The 20,588-nt window shown below is 50.6% G+C and overlaps 2 protein-coding genes across 2 annotated transcripts; both read right to left on the reverse strand.

The window, feature by feature from the left end:
• Window positions 1-9,410: 9,410 nt before the first annotated feature.
• LOC140358701 (retinoic acid-induced protein 3) lies at window positions 9,411-16,462 on the reverse strand. Its single transcript, XM_072443719.1, has 4 exons — window positions 16,287-16,462; window positions 13,300-14,402; window positions 9,666-9,721; window positions 9,411-9,492 (listed from the first exon to the last, which is right to left on the reverse strand). The coding sequence occupies exons 2-4, from the start codon at window positions 14,357-14,359 to the stop codon at window positions 9,415-9,417; spliced, it is 1,194 nt and encodes a 397-aa protein (XP_072299820.1). The 5' UTR covers window positions 14,360-14,402; window positions 16,287-16,462; the 3' UTR covers window positions 9,411-9,414.
• A 2,558-nt stretch (window positions 16,463-19,020) lies between these two features.
• pde6hb (phosphodiesterase 6H, cGMP-specific, cone, gamma, paralog b) lies at window positions 19,021-20,379 on the reverse strand. The gene is made up of 3 exons (XM_072442251.1): window positions 20,241-20,379; window positions 19,346-19,503; window positions 19,021-19,258 (listed from the first exon to the last, which is right to left on the reverse strand). The coding sequence occupies exons 2-3, from the start codon at window positions 19,486-19,488 to the stop codon at window positions 19,141-19,143; spliced, it is 261 nt and encodes an 86-aa protein (XP_072298352.1). The 5' UTR covers window positions 19,489-19,503; window positions 20,241-20,379; the 3' UTR covers window positions 19,021-19,140.
• Window positions 20,380-20,588: the final 209 nt, after the last annotated feature.

Consider the following 20,588-nt stretch of genomic DNA (forward strand, 5'->3'; position numbering starts at 1 on the left):
ACATGAGCTGCTTTAGAGTTTATATTAGAGTGTTACATGAGCTGCTTTAGAGTTTATATTAGAGTGTTACATGAGCTGCTTTAGAGTTTATATTAGTGTTACATGAGCTGCTTTAGAGTTTATATTAGAGTGTTACATGAGCTGCTTTAGAGTTTATATTAGAGTGTTACATGAGCTGCTTTAGAGTTTATATTAGAGTGTTACATGAGCTGCTTTAGAGTTTATATCAGAGTGTTACATGAGCTGCTTTAGAGTTTATATTAGAGTGTTACATGAGCTGCTTTAGAGTTTATATTAGAGTGTTACATGAGCTGCTTTAGAGTTTATATTAGAGTGTTACATGTGCTGCTTTAGAGTTTATATTAGTGTTACATGTGCTGCTTTAGAGTTTATATTAGAGTGTTACATGAGCTGCTTTAGAGTTTATATTAGAGTGTTACATGAGCTGCTTTAGAGTTTATATTAGAGTGTTACATGAGCTGCTTTAGAGTTTATATTAGAGTGTTACATGAGCTGCTTTAGAGTTTATATTAGAGTGTTACATGAGCTGCTTTAGAGTTTATATTAGAGTGTTACATGAGCTGCTTTAGAGTTTATATTAGAGTGTTACATGAGCTGCTTTAGAGTTTATATTAGTGTTACATGTGCTGCTTTAGAGTTTATATTAGAGTGTTACATGAGCTGCTTTAGAGTTTATATTAGAGTGTTACATGAGCTGCTTTAGAGTTTATATTAGAGTGTTACATGAGCTGCTTTAGAGTTTATATTAGAGTGTTACATGAGCTGCTTTAGAGTTTATATTAGAGTGTTACATGAGCTGCTTTAGAGTTTATATTAGTGTTACATGAGCTGCTTTAGAGTTTATATTAGAGTGTTACATGAGCTGCTTTAGAGTTTATATTAGAGTGTTACATGAGCTGCTTTAGAGTTTATATTAGAGTGTTACATGAGCTGCTTTAGAGTTTATATTAGAGTGTTACATGAGCTGCTTTAGAGTTTATATTAGAGTGTTACATGAGCTGCTTTAGAGTTTATATTAGAGTGTTACATGTGCTGCTTTAGAGTTTATATTAGAGTGTTACATGAGCTGCTTTAGAGTTTATATTAGAGTGTTACATGAGCTGCTTTAGAGTTTATATTAGAGTGTTACATGAGCTGCTTTAGAGTTTATATTAGTGTTACATGTGCTGCTTTAGAGTTTATATTAGAGTGTTACATGAGCTGCTTTAGAGTTTATATTAGAGTGTTACATGTGCTGCTTTAGAGTTTATATTAGAGTGTTACATGAGCTGCTTTAGAGTTTATATTAGAGTGTTACATGAGCTGCTTTAGAGTTTATATTAGAGTGTTACATGAGCTGCTTTAGAGTTTATATTAGAGTGTTACATGTGCTGCTTTAGAGTTTATATTAGAGTGTTACATGAACTGCTTTAGAGTTTATATTAGAGTGTTACATGAGCTGCTTTAGAGTTTATATTAGAGTGTTACATGAGCTGCTTTAGAGTTTATATTAGAGTGTTACATGAGCTGCTTTAGAGTTTATATTAGAGTGTTACATGAGCTGCTTTAGAGTTTATATTAGAGTGTTACATGAGCTGCTTTAGAGTTTATATTAGAGTGTTACATGTGCTGCTTTAGAGTTTATATTAGAGTGTTACATGAGCTGCTTTAGAGTTTATATTAGAGTGTTACATGAGCTGCTTTAGAGTTTATATTAGAGTGTTACATGAGCTGCTTTAGAGTTTATATTAGAGTGTTACATGAGCTGCTTTAGAGTTTATATTAGAGTGTTACATGTGCTGCTTTAGAGTTTATATTATATTATATTAAAGTGTACGTGTGGACCACGCACAGCTTGATTAATGTCTAAACACTGACCCCTGGTGGAGGAAAGTGAGGCCTGCACACGAGAGCAACTACGTCCAAAATCCACATTATTATTCGGGATTAGGCTATTTTTTTTGCCTTTTTACTTTCGTTTTCAAAACATGCTAAATTGATAAAAATGTAGGTCGATTAAATTGATAAAAATGTGTAATTACCTCTGAAATAAATATACCTAATTCAATAATATTAATATATTTATCACTGTGACGATTTTCTGTTTTCTAAATAAGTCGTTTTTATTCATGAGCCTTGTTTATTCATCAACATCAAGTCAACAGTTATGACAAATAAAATGAATATACTTTTGTTTTATATTAAACTTCAAACATGTACAATTTTCTTACATAGTCGACGTTCTTCTTGAATTAAGAACTGGAAAGACTTGAATTGTTTAGGACCTGCCACAGCGGGACACTTTAAACACAGATGTAAATGAGTGGGGACATGTCTCCTGAGCTGACATAAGACATGTCTCCTGAGCTGACATGTCTCCTGAGCTGACATGTCTCCTGAGCTGACATAAGACATGTCTCCTGAGCTGACATGTCTCCTGAGCTGACATAAGACATGTCTCCTGAGCTGACATGTCTCCTGAGCTGACATAAGACATGTCTCCTGAGCTGACATGTCTCCTGAGCTGACATAAGACATGTCTCCTGAGCTGACATGTCTCCTGAGCTGACATGTCTCCTGAGCTGACATAAGACATGTCTCCTGAGCTGACATAAGACATGTCTCCTGAGCTGACATGTCTCCTGAGCTGACATAAGACATGTCTCCTGAGCTGACATGTCTCCTGAGCTGACATAAGACATGTCTCCTGAGCTGGCATGTCTCCTGAGCTGACATAAGACATGTCTCCTGAGCTGACATGTCTCCTGAGCTGACATAAGACATGTCTCCTGAGCTGACATAAGACATGTCTCCTGAGCTGACATAAGACATGTCTCCTGAGCTGACATGTCTCCTGAGCTGACATAAGACATGTCTCCTGAGCTGACATAAGACATGTCTCCTGAGCTGACATGTCTCCTGAGCTGACATAAGACATGTCTCCTGAGCTGACATGTCTCCTGAGCTGACATAAGACATGTCTCCTGAGCTGACATGTCTCCTGAGCTGACATAAGACATGTCTCCTGAGCTGACATAAGACATGTCTCCTGAGCTGACATGTCTCCTGAGCTGACATAAGACATGTCTCCTGAGCTGACATGTCTCCTGAGCTGACATAAGACATGTCTCCTGAGCTGACATAAGACATGTCTCCTGAGCTGACATGTCTTCTGAGCTGACATAAGACATGTCTCCTGAGCTGACATGTCTCCTGAGCTGACATAAGACATGTCTCCTGAGCTGACATGTCTCCTGAGCTGACATGTCTCCTGAGCGGACATAAGACATGTCTCCTGAGCTGACATGTCTCCTGAGCTGACATAAGACATGTCTCCTGAGCTGACATAAGACATGTCTCCTGAGCTGACATAAGACATGTCTCCTGAGCTGACATAAGACATGTCTCCTGAGCTGACATGTCTCCTGAGCTGACATAAGACATGTCTCCTGAGCTGACATGTCTCCTGAGCTGACATAAGACATGTCTCCTGAGCTGACATAAGACATGTCTCCTGAGCTGACATGTCTCCTGAGCTGACATGTCTCCTGAGCTGACATAAGACATGTCTCCTGAGCTGACATGTCTCCTGAGCTGACATAAGACATGTCTCCTGAGCTGACATAAGACATGTCTCCTGAGCTGACATGTCTCCTGAGCTGACATGTCTCCTGAGCTGACATAAGACATGTCTCCTGAGCTGACATGTCTCCTGAGCTGACATGTCTCCTGAGCTGACATAAGACATGTCTCCTGAGCTGACATAAGACATGTCTCCTGAGCTGACATAAGACATGTCTCCTGAGCTGACATGTCTCCTGAGCTGACATAAGACATGTCTCCTGAGCTGACATGTCTCCTGAGCTGACATAAGACATGTCTCCTGAGCTGACATAAGACATGTCTCCTGAGCTGACATAAGACATGTCTCCTGAGCTGACATGTCTCCTGAGCTGACATAAGACATGTCTCCTGAGCTGACATAAGACATGTCTCCTGAGCTGACATAAGACATGTCTCCTGAGCTGACATGTCTCCTGAGCTGACATAAGACATGTCTCCTGAGCTGACATAAGACATGTCTCCTGAGCTGACATAAGACATGTCTCCTGAGCTGACATAAGACATGTCTCCTGAGCTGACATAAGACATGTCTCCTGAGCTGACATAAGACATGTCTCCTGAGCTGACATGTCTCCTGAGCTGACATAAGACATGTCTCCTGAGCTGACATAAGACATGTCTCCTGAGCTGACATAAGACATGTCTCCTGAGCTGACATAAGACATGTCTCCTGAGCTGACATAAGACATGTCTCCTGAGCTGACATAAGACATGTCACGTGTCTTATCTCTCAGTTTGGCGCCTCCAGTGGCAGCTTCAGGCTCATCACCTCAGACCCGTTATATATCGGCTCAAACAGAACTTTCTGGACCTCCGTGAGCCCCAGTCACGTGGAGTCGTGCCCCGGTCACGTGGAGTCGTGCCCCGGTCACGTGGGGTCGTGGAGTTGTGCCCCGGTCACGTGGAGTCGTGGAGTTGTGCCCCGGTCACGTGGAGTCGTGCCCCGGTCACGTGGGGTCGTGCCCCGGTCACGTGGGGTCGTGGAGTCGTGCCCCGGTCACGTGGAGTCGTGCCCCGGTCACGTGGGGTCGTGGAGTTGTGCCCCGGTCACGTGGAGTCGTGCCCCGGTCACGTGGGGTCGTGCCCCGGTCACGTGGGGTCGTGGAGTTGTGCCCCGGTCACGTCGAGTCGTGCCCCGGTCACGTGGGGTCGTGGAGTCGTGCCCCGGTCACGTGGGGTCGTGCCCCGGTCACGTGGAGTCGTGCCCCGGTCACGTGGGGTCGTGGAGTCGTGCCCCGGTCACGTGGAGTCGTGCCCCGGTCACGTGGGGTCGTGCCCCGGTCACGTGGGGTCGTGGAGTCGTGCCCCGGTCACGTGGAGTCGTGCCCCTGTCACATGGAGTCGTGCCCCGGTCACGTGGAGTCGTGCCCCGGTCACGTGGGGTCGTGGAGTCGTGCCCCTGTCACATGGAGTCGTGCCCCGGTCACGTGGAGTCGTGCCCCGGTCACGTGGGGTCGTGCCCCGGTCACGTGGGGTCGTGGAGTCGTGCCCCGGTCACGTGGAGTCGTGCCCCGGTCACGTGGAGTCGTGCCCCGGTCACGTGGGGTCGTGCCCCGGTCACGTGGGGTCGTGCCCCGGTCACGTGGGGTCGTGCCCCGGTCACGTGGGGTCGTGGGGTCGTGCCCCGGTCACGTGGGGTCGTGCCCTGGTCACGTGGGTCACGTGGAGTCGTGCCCCGGTCACGTGGAGTCGTGCCCCGGTCACGTGGGGTCGTGCCCGGGTCACGTGGGGTCGTGGAGTCGTGCCCCGGTCACGTGGGGTCGTGGAGTCGTGCCCCGGTCACGTGGGGTCGTGCCCCGGTCACGTGGAGTCGTGCCCCGGTCACGTGGGGTCGTGGAGTCGTGCCCCGGTCACGTGGAGTCGTGCCCCGGTCACGTGGGGTCGTGCCCCGGTCACGTGGGGTCGTGGAGTCGTGCCCCGGTCACGTGGAGTCGTGCCCCTGTCACATGGAGTCGTGCCCCGGTCACGTGGAGTCGTGCCCCGGTCACGTGGGGTCGTGGAGTCGTGCCCCTGTCACATGGAGTCGTGCCCCGGTCACGTGGAGTCGTGCCCCGGTCACGTGGGGTCGTGGAGTCGTGCCCCGGTCACGTGGAGTCGTGCCCCGGTCACGTGGAGTCGTGCCCCGGTCACGTGGGGTCGTGCCCCGGTCACGTGGGGTCGTGCCCCGGTCACGTGGGGTCGTGCCCCGGTCACGTGGGGTCGTGGGGTCGTGCCCCGGTCACGTGGGGTCGTGCCCTGGTCACGTGGGTCACGTGGAGTCGTGCCCCGGTCACGTGGAGTCGTGCCCCGGTCACGTGGGGTCGTGCCCGGGTCACGTGGGGTCGTGGAGTCGTGCCCCGGTCACGTGGGGTCGTGGAGTCGTGCCCCGGTCACGTGGAGTCGTGCCCCGGTCACGTGGGGTCGTGCCCCGGTCACGTGGGGTCGTGGAGTCGTGCCCCGGTCACGTGGAGTCGTGCCCCGGTCACGTGGGGTCGTGCCCCGGTCACGTGGGGTCGTGGAGTCGTGCCCCGGTCACGTGGAGTCGTGCCCCGGTCACGTGGGGTCGTGCCCCGGTCACGTGGGGTCGTGCCCCGGTCACGTGGGGTCGTGGAGTCGTGCCCCGGTCACGTGGAGTCGTGCCCCGGTCACGTGGGGTTGTGCCCCGGTCACGTGGGGTCGTGGAGTCGTGCCCCGGTCACGTGGAGTCGTGCCCCTGTCACATGGAGTCGTGCCCCGGTCACGTGGAGTCGTGCCCCGGTCACGTGGGGTCGTGGAGTCGTGCCCCTGTCACATGGAGTCGTGCCCCGGTCACGTGGAGTCGTGCCCCGGTCACGTGGGGTCGTGCCCCGGTCACGTGGGGTCGTGGAGTCGTGCCCCGGTCACGTGGAGTCGTGCCCCGGTCACGTGGAGTCGTGCCCCGGTCACGTGGGGTCGTGCCCCGGTCACGTGGGGTCGTGCCCCGGTCACGTGGGGTCGTGGGGTCGTGCCCCGGTCACGTGGGGTCGTGCCCTGGTCAAGTGGGTCACGTGGAGTCGTGCCCCGGTCACGTGGAGTCGTGCCCCGGTCACGTGGGGTCGTGCCCCGGTCACGTGGGGTCGTGGAGTCGTGCCCCGGTCACGTGGAGTCGTGCCCCGGTCACGTGGAGTCGTGCCCCGGTCACGTGGGGTCGTGCCCCGGTCACGTGGGGTCGTGGAGTCGTGCCCCGGTCACGTGGAGTCGTGCCCCGGTCACGTGGGGTCGTGCCCCGGTCACGTGGGGTCGTGCCCCGGTCACGTGGGGTCGTGGGGTCGTGCCCCGGTCACGTGGGGTCGTGCCCTGGTCACGTGGGGTCGTGGAGTCGTGCCCCGGTCACGTGGAGTCGTGCCCCGGTCACGTGGGGTCGTGCCCCGGTCACGTGGGGTCGTGGAGTCGTGCCCCGGTCACGTGGAGTCGTGCCCCGGTCACGTGGGGTCGTGCCCCGGTCACGTGGGGTCGTGGAGTCGTGCCCCGGTCACGTGGAGTCGTGCCCCGGTCACGTGGAGTCGTGCCCCGGTCACGTGGGGTCGTGCCCCGGTCACGTGGGGTCGTGCCCCGGTCACGTGGGGTCGTGGGGTCGTGCCCCGGTCACGTGGAGTCGTGCCCCGGTCACGTGGGGTCGTGCCCCGGTCACGTGGGGTCGTGCCCCGGTCACGTGGGGTCGTGCCCCGGTCACGTGGGGTCGTGGAGTCGTGCCCCGGTCACGTGGAGTCGTGCCCCTGTCACATGGAGTCGTGCCCCGGTCACGTGGAGTCGTGCCCCGGTCACGTGGGGTCGTGGAGTCGTGCCCCTGTCACATGGAGTCGTGCCCCGGTCACGTGGAGTCGTGCCCCGGTCACGTGGGGTCGTGCCCCGGTCACGTGGGGTCGTGGAGTCGTGCCCCGGTCACGTGGAGTCGTGCCCCGGTCACGTGGAGTCGTGCCCCGGTCACGTGGAGTCGTGCCCCGGTCACGTGGGGTCGTGCCCCGGTCACGTGGGGTCGTGCCCCGGTCACGTGGGGTCGTGGGGTCGTGCCCCGGTCACGTGGGGTCGTGCCCTGGTCACGTGGGTCACGTGGAGTCGTGCCCCGGTCACGTGGGGTCGTGCCCCGGTCACGTGGGGTCGTGGGGTCGTGCCCCGGTCACGTGGAGTCGTGCCCCGGTCACGTGGGGTCGTGCCCCGGTCACGTGGGGTCGTGCCCCGGTCACGTGGGGTCGTGCCCCGGTCACGTGGGGTCGTGGGGTCGTGCCCCGGTCACGTGGGGTCGTGGGGTCGTGCCCCGGTCACGTGGGGTCGTGCCCCGGTCACGTGGGGTCGTGCCCCGGTCACGTGGGGTCGTGCCCCGGTCACGTGGGGTCGTGGGGTCGTGCCCCGGGCACATGAGTCCGTCTGGCTTCTCATTCTTTTCGCTGCCAGATTAAACACAACGTCTTGCATAAAACAAAAGAAATATTTACACTGCAAGAAAAATGAAAAGACAAAACACAGGAGTCAGTAAATGTCTGAGTCTAAAACATAGAGCAGACTTTTAAAAGATGTGACCGGAATTCAGTGAAATTAAACCATTATATTTGGAATAATTTATCCTTTATGATCATTTTTAAAGGTGATAACATAACCGTGTCACAATCGTGTCACAACCGTGTCACGTTTGGAATGTAGGGCCCCACGTGGAGACGGAGTAGTATGGCATTAAACGTGTCTATCGCCATGGAGACGAGCAGGAGCCGCCACCAGATGAAGCGACGACTCAGATCTGTGGAGTTATTTTAGCGGTTTGAATAAATGCAAGATATGGAGACATTTAATGACGGACGGCGGAACATCTCCAGTGAGACGAGCAGGTGGCTGAAGTTATATAGTGCACCTTTAAATGATGCTATAACTACATTTACTGACTGTGGGCAGGTGGCACATCTTTTATAAGGCATTTTTTGGGGGTTTTGCTTGTTATTTGCGGAATTGTCTTGAAATGTTTAGGAATGGGGACAAAAAGTCACGTCTTGGACACGCGCCACACACTGGGCGACTGTGGGAGCAGGTTTTTCACTGCCTCTGGTCTCATAAAACATCATTATGTGTTGTATTGTGTTGTGTTGTGTTGTGTTTGTTACTTAATCTGACAACAATCCCAAAAGGTGTCATACATCCTTTAGTTTAAATGTGGTATGGACGATTTTTTTCAGCAATTTTTTATCATATTTCCTCGTGGCGTGGATAAATCATTAGTCCTGCCACGTATCAATCATAAAACGCACCTGTCGCTCACCTGCAGCCGCGTCAGGCTCGTCCCCACGTTTCCGCGTGCCTAAGCGCATGGATCTATCATAATATAGTTCCCTCAGTGTACGGGGCAAAATGAAGACGGAGAAAGACAGTTCGAGCTGACGCAGAAGTGGACAGAAATCTACGGGAGACGAGAGATGCGATGCGCTCCGTTGCGCTAATAAACAAACGCACGTGTGTGTTGTATCAGTCCACACGGGGGAGTGGCATGCGCACTTCCGCCTGCGTTCTCAAATCGCCGAAAAATCGTCCATACCGCCTTTAAGTGTCTTTGTTAAAGGGGTTTTCAGAGGGAAGGGCGTGTTCTCATCACGCTTTTCCTTGTGGCTCGACTCAACCACTGCAACTTATTAATTAACGTTGACACGGTAACGTTGAAAGAAAAGGCACAATCAGAGGAGGTTAGTGTCAGAAAACCAATCAAAATAAAAATCATAGTGCCAGGGACAGAAGCGACACGGAGACGTTAAAATGTCTTCACTGCTGCTCAGTCTCTACGTCCCCAAAGTTCATTAGTGTCGCGCATCGTCCTTAATAATCATCATAAGATTCCTCGCAGTTTGTCGTCTCTGGCCGAGGAATGGCGTAGTCTCTGTCGGGGTCGATTCCCTGAAACACAAAGACGTCGGCGATCACACACCGCGGTCCGGTCAGTGCGGTTAATGTCCATAATAAACTAGACTTACACTCCATCTTACGCTACAGCCTAATCGCCTCCCAAGGTGAAAGGTCAGCGCTTAATTACTACAGACACAGAGCATTAATGGTGACACTTTACTCACTGTCATGGAGAACTCCGACTCGTAGGGCGAGCGCAGCGCCGCGTCCGTCCTCCTGCCTGGGACACACACACACACACACGCCACGGTCAGCTCAGTATCACCGTTACACACCGGTCATCGTAAAGGCCGGCGTTACAGAGCGATCCCAGTGGCGCTCCATCACGCCAGAACACGCGGGGAGCATTTCAAGTCACTAAACTGGAATTTCAGCCTCACGATCCCCGTAGGCGTCTCCCATGGATTATCGTTTGTCTTATGAGACGTGTGGCCTGCTCGTACACGAAGGGCGGGCGAGGTAAACCGCGTTCACGCCGGTCTCGTTTTGTCCTCATCTTTACCCCGAAAAGCACCTGTGGTCTTCAGTCTGTGTCGATTTAAATGTTATTACACTCATTTCTCTTCCGTGCCATTGTTTTTATGTGCGCTAAACTAAACAGCAGGACAACAGCTTTGAGCTATTTATGACTAATGCTGCTGTTATTGCGGTTGCCTTTGATGCTTTCTAATGAGGACCTCAGTGAGGACCTATAGACGAGTAGAAACATATGTGTCAAGAGTGCTTTGGCACCAGAAGAGGTCGAACCAGGACAGAAGAGGTCGAACCAGGACAGAAGAGGTCGAACCAGGACAGAAGAGGTCGAACCAGGACAGAAGAGGTCGAACCAGGACAGAAGAGGTCGAACCAGGACAGAAGAGGTCGAACCAGGACAGAAGAGGTCGAACCAGGACAGATGAGGTCGAACCAGGACAGAAGAGGTCGAACCAGGACAGAAGAGGTCGAACCAGGACAGAAGAGGTCGAACCAGGACAGAAGAGGTCGAACCAGGACAGAAGAGGTCGAACCAGGACAGAAGAGGTCGAACCAGGACAGAAGAGGTCGAACCAGGACAGAAGAGGTCGAACCAGGACAGAAGAGGTCGAACCAGGACAGAAGAGGTCGAACCAGGACAGAAGAGGTCGAACCAGGACAGAAGAGGTCGAACCAGGACAGATGAGGTCGAACCAGGACAGAAGAGGTCGAACCAGGACAGAAGAGGTCGAACCAGGACAGAAGAGGTCGAACCAGGACAGATGAGGTCGAACCAGGACAGAAGAGGTCGAACCAGGACAGAAGAGGTCGAACCAGGACAGAAGAGGTCGAACCAGGACAGATGAGGTCGAACCAGGACAGAAGAGGTCGAACCAGGACAGAAGAGGTCGAACAAGGACAGAAGAGGTCGAACCAGGACAGAAGAGGTCGAACCAGGACAGAAGAGGTCGAACCAGGACAGAAGAGGTCGAACCAGGACAGATGAGGTCGAACCAGGACAGAACAGGTCGAACCAGGACAGAAGAGGTCGAACCAGGACAGAAGAGGTCGAACCAGGACAGAAGAGGTCGAACCAGGACAGATGAGGTCGAACCAGGACAGAAGAGGTCGAACCAGGACAGAAGAGGTCGAACCAGGACAGAAGAGGTCGAACCAGGACAGAAGAGGTCGAACCAGGACAGAAGAGGTCGAACCAGGACAGATGAGGTCGAACCAGGACAGAACAGGTCGAACCAGGACAGAAGAGGTCGAACCAGGACAGAAGAGGTCGAACCAGGACAGAAGAGGTCGAACCAGGACAGATGAGGTCGAACCAGGACAGAAGAGGTCGAACCAGGACAGAAGAGGTCGAACCAGGACAGAAGAGGTCGAACCAGGACAGATGAGGTCGAACCAGGACAGAAGAGGTCGAACCAGGACAGAAGAGGTCGAACCAGGACAGAAGAGGTCGAACCAGGACAGAAGAGGTCGAACCAGGACAGAAGAGGTCGAACCAGGACAGAAGAGGTCGAACCAGGACAGATGAGGTCGAACCAGGACAGAAGAGGTCGAACCAGGACAGAAGAGGTCGAACCAGGACAGAAGAGGTCGAACCAGGACAGAAGAGGTCGAACCAGGACAGATGAGGTCGAACCAGGACGGAAGAGGTCGAACCAGGACAGAAGAGGTCGAACCAGGACAGAAGAGGTCGAACCAGGACAGAAGAGGTCGAACCAGGACAGAAGAGGTCGAACCAGGACGGAAGAGGTCGAACCAGGACGGAAGAGGTCGAACCAGGACGGAAGAGGTCGAACCAGGACGGAAGAGGTCGAACCAGGACGGAAGAGGTCGAACCAGGACAGAAGAGGTCGAACCAGGACAGAAGAGGTCGAACCAGGACAGAAGAGGTCGAACCAGGACAGAAGAGGTCGAACCAGGACAGAAGAGGTCGAACCAGGACAGAAGAGGTCGAACCAGGACAGAAGAGGTCGAACCAGGACAGAAGAGGTCGAACCAGGACAGAAGAGGTCGAACCAGGACAGAAGAGGTCGAACCAGGACAGAAGAGGTCGAACCAGGACAGAAGAGGTCGAACCAGGACAGAAGAGGTCGAACCAGGACAGATGAGGTCGAACCAGGACAGAAGAGGTCGAACCAGGACAGAAGAGGTCGAACCAGGACAGAAGAGGTCGAACCAGGACAGATGAGGTCGAACCAGGACAGAAGAGGTCGAACCAGGACAGAAGAGGTCGAACCAGGACAGAAGAGGTCGAACCAGGACAGAAGAGGTCGAACCAGGACAGAAGAGGTCGAACCAGGACAGATGAGGTCGAACCAGGACAGAAGAGGTCGAACCAGGACAGAAGAGGTCGAACCAGGACAGAAGAGGTCGAACCAGGACAGATGAGGTCGAACCAGGACAGATGAGGTCGAACCAGGACAGAAGAGGTCGAACCAGGACAGAAGAGGTCGAACCAGGACAGAAGAGGTCGAACCAGGACAGAAGAGGTCGAACCAGGACAGAAGAGGTCGAACCAGGACAGAAGAGGTCGAACCAGGACAGAAGAGGTCGAACCAGGACAGAAGAGGTCGAACCAGGACAGAAGAGGTCGAACCAGGACAGAAGAGGTCGAACCAGGACAGAAGAGGTCGAACCAGGACAGAAGAGGTCGAACCAGGACAGAAGAGGTCGAACCAGGACAGAAGAGGTCGAACCAGGACAGAAGAGGTCGAACCAGGACAGAAGAGGTCGAACCAGGACAGAAGAGGTCGAACCAGGACAGAAGAGGTCGAACCAGGACAGAAGGACAGACTTTGGAGCTGAGCCTATGGACATTGTATGTCCTGCTGGAGCTTCTGGTGATTTGACAACAAAAAACAGCCAAATATTCTAATTCTTTGTCCCAGTTTATTCTTGTTTTTGCTCTTGTGTGAAGCGCGTTGGGCACCGCTGGTTGTTCTAAACGTGCTATACAATTAAACATGACCTTTGACCTTTTGAAAGAATTCCCCTTTCATGCAATGTATAAGTTATAAATCTAGAAACAGTTAAAGATTGAATAAACAACCTCTGAAAGCAATTGGTTTGGCAAACAGACAATTCGAAACAGCCTGTGCCAGCGTTTGTGGCGCAGCCTTTAGGTCTGAAGAAGCAGAGTGACTTCTATAAACATAATAATAATGTTTTAAAAAAAGGGTTTAAAGAACTGATACTTCAACAAAGAATGTGTCTTGACTGTTTTGCGTCTTTATCTTGATTTTAGCCTCGCATTGAGTGTCTTCGAACGTCCCACGTTTCTAATATTTACACAAATTCCTACAGATTAGCTCATGTTGAATCGCTCACCTCGTCTGTTGCCCTCGTTCTCGAAGCTCCCGTTCTCTTGGCCTTGGGGGCTGTTGAGTCCGGGCGTGTCTGCACTGGGGCTGGTCCAGCCTGCAAAGCTCAGAGGCACGTCCTTGCCCCTGGCCTCGCCCCGGCACAGGAAGGCCACTTGGGACAGCCCGTGCCCCATCAGGAACACCCACCCATTGGCCACCAGGGCTATGCTCATCACCGGGTCGTCCCAAAGAGGCCGCTTTCCAATCTCAGCGTTCCCCCTGGTGAACATGGCGATCCACACCACCCATATGGAGGCGCTCAGTATTAGCGTGAATGCTAGCAACATGGCCTGGAGGTTTCCATGCTGGTTTGACGGTCCTGAGTAGCTATAGCTGTACGTGATGCAGGATCGACACATGAGGTTGAGCGACATCAACAGACCAATGGCCAAGAGGCACAGAACGTAGATGAGCAGCATCACGAACTCTTGTTGGCTGTACTCGCACGGCTTTCCGTCCCGAACCAGGACCACGATCAGCCACTGCGTCGCGATGATGATCTGCACTGTGAAGAGGCCCAGCGCCACGCCCGTCTCGCCCCAACCTCGAGCGGCCGCGAATCCCATCTGAGCCAAGCAGTGGGCCAGCAGGCAGGAGAACGCAAACGAAAACAGCACCCCGAACAGGAAGAGGCGCGTGGGGCAAGTCTGAGGGGTCAGCTGGATGATGAAGGCGAAGGTGAGGCCGAATATCCCCGCCGTGGACAGCAGAAACATGGACGTGCAGGCCACAGAGCCGCCGATGTTGCTGGTTTGCTTCTTGGCGCAGACACATAGAGACCACAGGATCAGACCGATGAGGAGGCCGATGGAGAGCAGGAAGCCAGACGTGGCTAGAGTCTCTAAAACGATGCCCCACGCGGCTCGCCGGTCGCACAAGTACTTGTACGCAGGGTCCAGTCCGGCCCCACAGCCCCGAATCTTAGTTGTTGTGTTTTTCTTTGAAGTGCTGTTCGACTGAGACAAACATGTTAGAGGCATCTGGGCCACAGCAAAGAGGAGGTGGAACATGAAGCGAGGCGCCATCTTTACTTTTCTTCACAAATTCCCTTTGATGTATTTTCTCCTCCTGCAAAAAAAATACACTCTTGTCAATTAATCCATACAATTGCATAACAAGTTGACTTGGATTGACTCGTGTTGAAATGAGGGCAACAGGCGGTCAATACATGGAAAGGACTGTTGTTATTGACTCTTGCAGAGTTGTTGTCCTGCTCAAATAAACGATCTGTTTAGAGCGTTCAAATGTAACTATCGCATTCTAGATAGTGTTGCACAAACAGATGAACTATTGTGTCACTTACCAACCTTTCCTGAACACGTGAATTGAATGTAATTATTGCTTAAACTTAAATCTGTGATGAAGGTGAAATAAAAATAGCACCTTTAGCCTAATATGACTCATTAATCACACGTCACCCATTGTGGTAAAGCCAGAGTTGTGTAACTGAGCGTTTGAGGGCTTCACAAAACATGTTCCCGTCCGCTCAGCTTATGGCATCAAGAATGCTTTACGTGTCGGTCTTAATGGATTCGGCGCTGAAGAGGGAGGTAAACAAACACTATTGGAGGTGAAAGCGCCGAGGTCACAGCCTGGAGACAAAAGCAGACGACACTTGACAGCTGAAGACGAGAGTGGATAAACATGTCATAACAGCAGCGAGAGCGAGGAGGCGCTTTATGCACGATCACCGCCGAGAAAGAATTGTAGAGGCGCTTGGTAAACACGTGTTCCTCTGAGCAACCATCACATCCGGTTATGATCTGGCTCTAAACTCACAGCTCCTGTTCTATGACTTGTGTGAGTTAAGTGTGTTTGTCTGACCACTCCCCGTGTAAACATTATATTTATCTACACATTATATTTATCTACACATTATATTTATCTACACATTATATTTATCTACACATTGTATTTATCTACACATTATATTTATCTACACATTGTATTTATCTACACATTGTATTTATCTACACATTATATTTATCTACACATTATATTTATCTACACATTGTATTTATCTACACATTGTATTTATCTACACATTATATTTATCTACACATTGTATTTATCTACACATTGTATTTATCTACACATTATATTTATCTACACATTGTATTTATCTACACATTATGTTCCAATCAAATGCACTGTATTTGCAGTATAAAGGAGGAATGAACTTCCTCTGCAGAACGCTCACAAAGAGCTTCATATTTAAACCATCTCATTGTGACTTTCACACGCTCCAGATCTGGAGCTTCTATTTCACAGAGGATATAATTACTGTATATGAGATGAAGTATGTTTATATATTACTGTATATGAGATGAAGTATGTTTATATATTACTGTATATGAGATGAAGTATGTTTATATATTACTGTATATGAGATGAAGTATGTTTATATATTACTGTATATGAGATGAAGTATGTTTATATACTACTGTATATGAGATGAAGTATGTTTATATATTACTGTATATGAGATGAAGTATGTTTATATATTACTGTATATGAGATGAAGTATGTTTCACAGTGTTTTTCCAACATTGCTCAACACGTCACAGAAACAACATTATTTCTCATTTATCAGATAACCGGCGGCTGCTTCCTTCAGCTCGCAGTGCTTTGTCTTTGGACAGCGATCTGACCTTTCCTGACCTTTAACTGAAGTGACCGCACTCATGTCATTTCATTCTTGCTCTTTGTGCTAAATGAAGTGGCAAATGATCGTATGATTAGTAAAGCTCTAACGATGCCATTTCCACAGCTCGTCAAGTGAAGACTCAATTTAAAGTTGTGAAGTGGCTGTGTTAATCACGTTGGGAATTCTGCCTCGTTTCATGGTTCAAAACAATCAAGACAATATTAGAAATAGCCATTTTCAAAGCGTACATACTTGAGAAATACAAGTATGATATAAATAACCTCCAAGGCAAAACTCTCACTTACCTTTTTGTTTTAAATCGATGATAATCCCAAAGTGTAATGCTCAAAGTGCATTAATCTCGATTATGTTTGTTGTCTCTCTCTCTCTCTTATCCCGACCATGTGTCCATTTTGTGTTTTGTGGCAGGTTCAAGGAAGAGACTCTGATGAAGGCGAGAGGAAACCAGATATCTGAACTCCACACCCACATTTCCACAGACAGGTTTGGTAAGAGCTCACACTCCGGTGCTTGTTCTTACTCCTCCCGTCCCGCTCCCGTCCCGCTCCCGTCCCGCTCCCGTCCCGCCCTCCCACACATGGGGTGGGGCCTTTACACCTGGAGAGACTCATACTCCAGCACATGCGCCGGCAGACGAGACGCACACATCGCTAATATCACAATTCTAATGCAAATAGTGTCTGATAAAAGACGATATCTGGAGCCGTTTGCTTGACACACTTTGGTGACTCATCCAAATGTTAGTGCCGTTACCATAGTTACCAGTGACTCTCCCAGAGCCTCAAGGACTCCTGTTGCCTGTTGTCTGGTGCGTGCCCATACACAGCCGGCCCATCTCGTGCCTGCACATGCCGAGAGCTTATTGGGCGTGTCGGCTGTTGAACCTCGTCTTGAGTGACTTATCAGAGGGTTTATAGTAGTACAAACATATATCTGCGCTTGAACCACAAAAATGTCCCCGCGTGAGTGCTGTAGGGGCCCCGCTGCTCCCAGACTGACAGATAACACGAAGGAATTTGTGACGCCTGACGTAATGTTTCCAATATCCCTCAGGCACTTCCACATTGTTCTGCTGTTGAAAAGAAGCTGGAGCATAAAGAGGGGAGAGTGGGCCCTGTTTGGAAAGCACTGGGAGTCACTGGGAGTCACTGGGAGTAACTGGGAGACACTGGGAGTAACTGGGAGACACTGGGAGTCACTGGGAGTCATTGGGAGTCATGAGGAGTCATGAGGAGTCATGGGGAGTCACTGGGAGTCGTTGGGAGTCATTAGGAGTCATGAGGAGTCATGAGGAGTCATGGGGAGTCACTGGGAGTCATTGGGAGTCATGAGGAGTCATGAGGAGTCATGGGGAGTCACTGGGAGTCGTTGGGAGTCATTAGGAGTCATGAGGAGTCATGAGGAGTCATGAGGAGTCATGGGGAGTCACTGGGAGTCGTTGGGAGTCATTAGGAGTCATGAGGAGTCATGAGGAGTCATGGGGAGTCACTGGGAGTCATTGAGAGTCATTGAGAGTCACTGGGAGTCATTGGGAGTCACTGGGAGTCACTGGGAGTCATTAAGAGTCAATGGGAGTCACTGGGAGTCACTGGGAGTCACTGGGAGTCACTGGGAGTCACTGGGAGTCACTGGGAGTCACTGGGAGTCACTGGGAGTCACTGGGAGGGGTGAATGGAAAGGTGCCGTCAGGTTGCAACATACTTTCTACCTTGACTGAATTCTCTGGTTCCATTGCAAAGCCCCAGAACAGCTCTGGAGGAATGAAAGATCCAGAAGAGTTTGAGTCAGAAAACTGCAGCTGCTTCACCCGTAACACAGCCTTGGACCGGGAAATGCATCACTTTAAACTTTGCTCTCTTTTTTAATCATTTTGTGCAGCTTTACTGCACATAAAAGACTAATAATGCTCGAAAATGTTTCAAAAGTAACAACCTTCCATCACGATACAGTATATGAACAAGCTAATGTAATGTAAGCTAATGTAGCTCGTATTATGAATGAGATGGTGGAAAATGTTGTGCATGAAATCAATGTGACGCATATTTGTTCATGTTTTGTGCAGTAGAACGTTGTACGCTCTTTATCTGAATGCAGAAAACAGACAAGTACAAGACCAAGTAGTTAAAATAAACACATTTTACTGCAACTATCAGGACACAGTATTTGACAGTGCGGCACAAAGTATTTGTCTAGAAGGGGCTTCCTCCTCCAATGGTGCAGCGTTCCAGCTCTTACAACCTCTCCCATCGTCCCCTGGTGTTCACACCGTGAGCATCACACCGTGAGCATCACACCGTGAGCATCACACCGTGAGCATCACACCGTGAGCATCACACCGTGAGCATCACACCGTGAGCATCACACCGTGAGCATCACACCGTGAGCACATCACACCGTGAGCATCACACCGTGAGCATCACACCGTGAGCACATCACACCGTGAGCACATCACACCGTGAGCATCACACCGTGAGCACATCACACCGTGAGCATCACACCGTGAGCATCACACCGTGAGCATCACACCGTGAGCACATCACACCGTGAGCATCACACCGTGAGCATCACACCGTGAGCATAAAAAGAGCGAGGAAGTATAAAAGGTCAGAAGGTAAAAAGGTCTTACTCTTGAGTATTTACATTTGAATCGACTATGAGCAAATACAGGCCAGTGTCCACTAGTGTTTTGCTTGCGTCCATTGCTGTGGGTTTAGAGGGGTGTGGTTTAGAGGGGTGTGGTTTAGAGGGGTGTGGTTTAGAGGGGTGTGGTTTAGAGGGGTGTGGTTTAGCGGGGTGTGGTTTAGCGGGGTGTGGTTTAGAGGGGTGTGGTTTGGAGGGGCGTGGTTTGAGGGGCAGAGGTGAATGAAGGCGGAAAGGACTAGTGTAGTTGGGTGTTTGGAGGAAAAGGGTGCAGGAGGGTGTTCTCGTCCTCATACTGTAACAGTATTACATATATAATACATATAATACATATATAATAATTATATAAAAATAAAAACATTATTAGTTGTCTTCTCCACTTAGTGGATGGCAGCAGAGGTAGATAGACGAGAGGGCATTAGGGGCAGCTCACAGCCTTATGTGGCGTGTGGCAGGTGAAGGCTGGGCAGGGTCACACGGAGGACAGGTGCAGGAGGTTTAGATGATGCCGTATTTGGCCAGGTCGCTGAGCTCCATGTCGCCGAAGGCTTCCCATGGGCACACCACAGTGATGTCTGTGCCCAGACCCTCCATGCCCGGGATGTCGTCACCAAAGCTGCAGTCACAGGTCACAGGTCAGAGGTCAGAGGTCAGACACATGTTTGTACGCGGGGCAGGTGCGGGGCAGGTGCTGTGAACTTACCCCTTCTGGCCCGGCTTGGGGGCTTTGCTCTTGAATGTTCGGGTCTGCCTCTGCTTGAACTTGGGTGGGCCCTTCTTGGGCGTGGTGGGCCCAACGCTGGCGTTGGCCGTCAGCGCACTTCCTGCTGGAGGCGCGGCGTTCATTTCTGTTGAGAGTCTCTACAAAACAAAAAGAGCAGGGCCACATTAGTAGTTAGTCTGGCTCTTGGCCCCGTTTGTCCGTCACTCTCAGGCCCTTTGCTAATCCTGTTTCCTGCTCTCAATCTGTTCAGGGGCGACTCTGGGATTAACAGGAGCAAACTTAATCCCACTCAGATCCACAGAAGACTCATTATGCTCCACCAGGTCTGTTTTTAGCTTGTGAACGGCTTCTGTGACTTTGACCTTTTGTTTGTCAAACCTCCAGCACTCGATGGTCTCGACCCTAAACCACTTGTTCGTCTCACAGAGTCTGCGACATGAGACGTGCTGCAGAGACGCTCTGATCTTTGTGCTCATTAAGGGATCTATGGAGTTAGCCCAGCGTGTTATTAGCCGTCTGCTGTCACTCAATCCTCTTACAGCTCACATCAGATCACACACTTTCCACAGACTCTGCTTCTGTTACAAACGTTTCTTTTGACTGAAAAACAGGGCAAGAATAAGCTTTTTAATTGCAGTTTGTCCTTTTTGAGGTTGAAGTTGAAAAATAAAGTCTGCCATTTTGAACTATGTATTTGGGATTTAAATGGAAGGTGATCGCTTCAAGCCTGAATAAATATTAAACATGATTGAACTCAATGTTTGATTCATCCAGAAATAAGTCAGTTTAATTCACTCTTTACAATCCTTTAGGAACTATCATTGTTTAAAACTTACACTGTATAAATATCTAGTAGATGCTATGTCATGCTCACCTGTTCTCACAGAAATCCCAAAGAGTTTCCGCCGGTCACTGCTGCGCGAGCCGAACGTACTTCCTGTTCTGTTTGAGTCGCTCAAGTCCTCTGCATCTTTTATACTTTCTGCTTTAATCCTGGTCCCTCTTGTTTTCCAGTCACATGGTCACAAACCTTCACCCTTCTCAACAATAGCAGCCCCTTGGCCCCGCCCAGGCCCCGCCCTGGCCCCGCCCTGCTGCGTCCTGCTGCGTCCTGCTGCGTCCTGCGCCCTCCCGTCCTGCAGTGTCAAAGATCAATCTGGAAGGATTGGATGGAGCTTATCCGGGTAAAGCCTGAGCAGGCCTGGATTTAAGGAGAATAACG

This window comes from Eucyclogobius newberryi, unplaced genomic scaffold, assembly GCF_026437365.1.
Source record: "Eucyclogobius newberryi isolate DKJ021-1_F unplaced genomic scaffold, fEucNew1.0.hap1 SCAF_13, whole genome shotgun sequence".
Classification (NCBI taxonomy): Eukaryota; Metazoa; Chordata; class Actinopteri; order Gobiiformes; family Gobiidae; genus Eucyclogobius; species Eucyclogobius newberryi.